This window comes from Procambarus clarkii, chromosome 40 (genome assembly GCF_040958095.1).
Source record: "Procambarus clarkii isolate CNS0578487 chromosome 40, FALCON_Pclarkii_2.0, whole genome shotgun sequence".
Taxonomy (NCBI): Eukaryota; Metazoa; Arthropoda; class Malacostraca; order Decapoda; family Cambaridae; genus Procambarus; species Procambarus clarkii.
Window position 1 is genome coordinate 18,280,805 of NC_091189.1, and position 6,000 is coordinate 18,286,804.

At 41.3% G+C, this 6,000-nt stretch overlaps 1 protein-coding gene across 6 annotated transcripts in view; it reads right to left on the bottom strand.

Annotated features, from left to right (window-relative positions):
• LOC123757958 (late secretory pathway protein AVL9 homolog) overlaps nucleotides 1–6,000 on the bottom strand; it is an 89,839-nt gene that overhangs the window by 30,967 nt on the left and 52,872 nt on the right. For all 6 annotated transcript variants that reach the window (XM_069338788.1, XM_045741956.2, XM_045741957.2 and 3 more), the window contains 2 exons: nucleotides 4,165–4,273; nucleotides 491–620 (listed from right to left, as the gene is read on the bottom strand). In XM_069338788.1, coding sequence (XP_069194889.1) covers nucleotides 491–620; nucleotides 4,165–4,273 — 239 coding nt within the window. The remainder of the gene's footprint in view (nucleotides 1–490; nucleotides 621–4,164; nucleotides 4,274–6,000) is intronic.

Consider the following 6,000-nt stretch of genomic DNA (forward strand, 5'->3'; position numbering starts at 1 on the left):
AAAGCCCGGCATGCCACCTGCACCAAACCCAAAATCGGCACTAGTTGAATGTTGATTGATTTGTTTGTTTTTTCCTTTTGGAGGGAGTTCTTTGGCTCTGTTTGGACGTAGGTTGCAATTTTCCCCAGTAGAGGGTTTGTATTGTTTTGTCTACCTTTCTGGCTGCTTTCCCTGGTCGATGGCAAATATGACATACTCTAAATGTAGAGTGCTCATATGGCCCTTGCTTCCTGCACCTCTCTGAAGGGACCAGGTTCTGGCTCGTGATCCCTGGTAGGCACAGAACTCCCGGGACTGATGACACCAAACTAATATGGCACATGTTAGTTTGGATAGCTTCAGGGAGCCTCCGGGGCTCCCCGCAGAAAAGAGCAAAATTTCTAATAATGAGGAGTTATTGTTATCAAGAATAAATATGCAAATAATGTTACTCTAGTTCTAAAAAGTATTATAAGAAAGTCTTACATTAAGACAAATAAGATACACTTACTAATGTTATCTGCGGTGATGCCCTCATGCTGAAGACTTTCGTCAGTGGTAACATTAATGATCTTGCTTCGCTCTGATCTATCTTCCAGCTTATCAAGGTTGTTTAATGTTTCTTCAATAGACTCTGACTCCTGCAGTTACAAAAATACAAACAATTATTCTACTATAATAAATGTTTGTAGCCAAATAATGTACTGTATATGTTTACAATGCATATTCAGTAGGCTTATGCTTGAATTGAATAAGTAATTATTATGGATACTTCTGGTGCATCTGATCTTGAAATCTTTGCCTAACTAGGCCACTAAGACCCATCTACCCAATAATTTATTTATTTATTTATTTATTTATTTATTTATTTATTTATTTATTTATATATTTATATACAAGAAGGTACATTGGGGGTTAACATAGAACATAGAAAATAAGTTGAATTTACATTCTTGTAAAGCCACTTTACAAAATGGGTAAATGGGAGTCATGTAAATGGGAGTCATGACCAAAATTTGGCTCACTCTTATAAGGCAAGGGGAGTAGGGGATCAGATTAACCAAAAAACTGAGATCAATAATGATAAAATGCACTGGAAAGCATAGGTGCAGCAAAACCAGTGAATGCTTGAAGGAAATTAGGCATTCCTAGGGAGAAAAGGCAATTGATTGTTACAGTGGTGTAAATAGTCTGGATATGCTGTGCCTGGCCACCACCAGATAGCAGCTCAGGTCACCTGCAATCTTAGCTAGCTTGCCCTCTCTCTCTCTCTTCCACCTCGTGTTATCAGCTCAACACTTGTTGGCCTCTACAGGGCCCATCACCAGCTGCTTCTCACTTTCAACTAAGTGGTGCTCAATTTCTCTGAAACAATAGTTCCTCTGGGGAGTCATTGATTTCTATATTTTCATTTACACTTCATGACTGCTTTTGAAACCAACACTGCATATACAATAGCATTCCATTTTGCTTCAACCATAGTCAGGGTTATCTTACCTGGGATCAGCTTATGCTGCCCTAAACATTCAAACTGTTTGCTTCTAAATGTTAACTTTTAAACTGCTCCTGTCATCCTCTCATGCAATAGAAGTCTGTGTCCCAATTTCCTATGTGAGAAGTGATCAGATGTTGACAGGGTGACACATTCTTAGAGAATGAGAGAGAAGTGTGTGAAGTATTCAACAAGAGATTCCAGGTCTACAACCGAAACCAGATTTGTAATTACTTAAGTATAATTACCTAAGTGTAGTTACAGGATGAGAGTTACGCTTGTGGTCTCCTGTCTACCCAGCACTCTGTCATATAACGCATTGAAACTACTGACGGTTTTGGCCTCCACCACCTTCTCACCTAACTTGTTCCAACCGTCTACCACTCTGTTTGCAAAAGTAAATTTTCTTATATTCTTCCGGCAGCTTTGTTTCCTTAATTTAAATCTATGACCTCTTGTTCTTGTAGTTCCGGGTCTCAGGAATTCTTCCCTATCGATTTTATCTTATTATTTTGTACGTAGTGATCATATCGCCTCTTTTTCTTCTACCTTCTAGTTTTTGCATATTTAAGCCAACACGCTAGGCGAGAGGCATAAAACAAGAACACCGCCTCCTGGAGGATAGGCGCAAATAGCTTGAGTAACGCTGCTGGCTCTCTGGCCGCCGAAGTCAACGTGGCAGACGATGACCCGGTAGCCAACTCCTCCACATCCTCCACAAGGGCAGCTCAAGGAGGGAAAAGAGGCGAAGGACCGAGGCCAAATGCCCATGAGCTCGAAGATTCCCTTCAGCCAAAGCAGCTGAAAGGGAAGGGACCTGGATGTGCAACTGAAGCATGGGGTGTTAGTCAGCTGTCACGGGCTGCTTCCTGGGGGTGGAGGCCTGGTCGAGGACCGGGCCGCAGGGACACTAAAAAGCCCCAAAATCATCTCAAGATAACCTCAAGATAACCCCAACCTCACAGGGAAGCACAGGAATGTACAAGCACCCATTAAGATGCTCAAATTCTCCCCTTAAGTACACCTGCTACATTGTAGCGAGCTCTCGCCACTCAAGAGTACGGGAATGACAGAACAAATGCCACGCCCCCAACGAAAAGAAAGGGCAGTCCGCAAGCCAGGAAGACGCTGGTACCTCATAACGTATCCAATATGGTGAAAAAGACCCAAACTCAATGGAGGTCGGGTCGAGAACCAAGGCAAAATCCACAGGAGTCTCACAGGAGGTATGCAGCAAAGGCCTCCCGAACCACCGCAGGGGTAATTCGAGAAGTAGAAAACCTCCGGAAGGACAGAGCAGCGGAACCCAGAACCCGGAATCGAATCCTGGGAGGGGGGGGGGGGAGGGAGCCCACCCCATATCAAATTCGTACAAGGGGTTATGATAACCCCTTAACCTGGACCCAGAAAGAAGACGAGAGAGATATCAAATAATATACACCTGGAAGATACTGGAGGGCCAAGTACCAAATCTACACAGTAAAATAACAACGTACTGGAGTGAACGACATGGAAGAAAATGTAGAATAGAACCAATGAAGAGCAGAGGTGCCATAGGCACAATCAGAGAACACTGTATAAACATCAGAGGTCCGCGGTTGTTCAACGTCCTCCCAGCAAGCATAAGAAATATTGCCGGAACAACCGTGGACATTTTCAAGAGGAAACTAGATTTATTCCTCCAAGGAGTGCCAGACCAACCGGGCTGTGGTGGGTATGTGGGCCTGCGGGCCGCTCCAAGCAACAGCCTGGTGGACCAAACTCTCACAAGTCAAGCCTGGCCTCGGGCCGGGCTTGGGGAGTAGAAGAACTCCCAGAACCCCATCAACCAGGTATCAACCAGGTATTTAACCCCAAACCTTGCAACAGCAGATCCCGCCCCGAAGGCACCAAAACCCAGGCAGGATCGAAAGGGGCCCAAGTGCCCCAAGCCACCTTCCCCCCCACAAGCCCCAGAAACCTCCAAACCAGGATTCGAGGCAGAGCAGTCCTCAACATCCGCCACCCTTGAAGAAAAGGCAGAGTCCAAGGAAAAGGCATCCAAGAAAGGGACCTGCTGGAAGGACCCAGAAGCCTCGACAGGAGTAAACGGCTCAAATACCTCTATTCCCGCTTCGAATGGGGCAACCTGGCAATTGCGGCCAGGGAGACATAGCTACAAGAGCACCCAAGGGGCCTCAGCTCAGAAATCAAGTGCTGAGTTTATGAACATTTTTTAAGGAGCCATTACTTTTTTCTCGGGTTTTTCTCAGCCCTACTTTTTCGTCCCACTTTCCCTGCACATGCTGGGGTGGTGGTGCATTAAGGAAGGGTTTCCAGTTTCCTGACTGTGTTGTTGGGCAATTCAGATGTCCGGTAACATGGAGATTTTGTTTTGTTGATGGCAACGAAAAACAAATTTTGCAATTAGATAACTGATGTTCAGTGATTTGCAGTTATAGTGCTTCATTGCATGGAAAGGGTGCAGAATGTGTTGGACATTTCCTTTTGTATTACAGTATGGTATAGTGAGTTAGTCGGTGATGGATTGAGATAGACTCAACATTATCTACTTACCCCATTTACATAAGATGGCCATTTGAAAAGTATCTTGTTAAGATGGGGTACCGAGATACCGGATAAAAAAAGTTTCCCACAATCCGCACTCCATTATTTTTCTCAAACACAATCTTCTAATACTCTTATTAGCTCACCTTAGCAATATCAGCAATCTGTACCACAGTGTTTTGAACATCTCCATTAGCAGAAGATCCATCTGCTGTGTCCCCTATTATTTTAATGTCACCAGGATCTGCCTCATTGCTGCAAAGAAAGTAATTACTATTTAAAAGCTCAACTATACACAGTTTATTAAAGCATAAAAGAAATGCATTACTGTATTTACATGAGTTTTCAAGACATTAAAAATATTACATGTTACAAAAAATACACTGTATATATGTACACACAGTATAGTATGTACAATACATGACTATTTAATTACCTCTAGGGCTAATGTACATACCTATGATTCTTAATACCATGAAATAAACAATATGAAACTACAGTATAAGAAATAGTTAATCACATACGCAAGCATAATACAGTACTGTATATTACTTTTGCATATTTTGGAGAAGCATGAGTTACTGTCAATGAGTAAGGCCTGAGGGAGATGAGACTTGCTGCTGACTCAATGTCAGCAGCAAGTCTCTTCTTGCTGAAGTAGATGTGAAAGAGTATCTTACTTGGGATGTACAAGAATTACCAACATCAGAAGGATCACAATGTCAAGGTCGAAAGGTTTACAACCCCAAAGTCAGAAGGGTTACAACCAAAGATTAAAAGAGTCACAACCAAAAGTTCTTGTATTTGCATGGTGTAGTGAGATAATATATATATATATATATATATATATATATATATATATATATATATATATATATATATATATATATATATATATATATATATATATATATATATTATTAAATATGACCGAAAAAGTAAGATTAATAATTCTAACACGAATTTTCTCAATCTTTCGTACATTACGCTTCACTGTTGGAGGTAAATAAAAAATCACTTCTCCAAAATTCATTTTTATTTCTAGTCTGACGCGACACGGGCGCGTTTCGTAAAACTTATTACATTTTCAAAGACTTCACAAATACACAACTGATTAGAACTTGCGTTTCACTGATTTTATATCTACATTTGAGTGAGGTGGGAAGGGTGATGTGGCATTAACACAAGACAGAACAATAGGGGATATTAATAGGGTATTAAAAGTATCAACACAAGACAGAACAGAAACAATGGGTATTGAATAGAAGTGTTTGTAGAAAGCCTATTGGTCCATATTTCTTGATGCTTCTATATTGGAGCGGAGTCTTGAGGTGGGTAGAATATAGTTGTGCAATAATTGGCTGTTGATTGCTGGTGTTGACTTCTTGATGTGTAGTGCCTCGCAAACGTCAAGCCGCCTGCTATCGCTGTATCTATCGATGATTTCTGTGTTGTTTACTAGGATTTCTCTGGCGATGGTTTGGTTATGGGAAGAGATTATATGTTCATATAATTATATGTTAGAACATATAATCTCTTCCCATAACCAAACCATCGCCAGAGAAATCCTAGTAAACAACACAGAAATCATCGATAGATACAGCGATAGCAGGCGGCTTGACGTTTGCGAGGCACTACACATCAAGAAGTCAACACCAGCAATCAACAGCCAATTATTGCACAACTATATTCTACCCACCTCAAGACTCCGCTCCAATATAGAAGCATCAAGAAATATGGACCAATAGGCTTTCTACAAACACTTCTATTCAATACCCATTGTTTCTGTTCTGTCTTGTGTTGATACTTTTAATACCCTATTAATATCCCCTATTGTTCTGTCTTGTGTTAATGCCACATCACCCTTCCCACCTCACTCAAATGTAGATATAAAATCAGAGAAACGCAAGTTCTAATCAGTTGTGTATTTGTGAAGTCTTTGAAAATGTAATAAGTTTTACGAAACGCGCCCGTGTCGCATC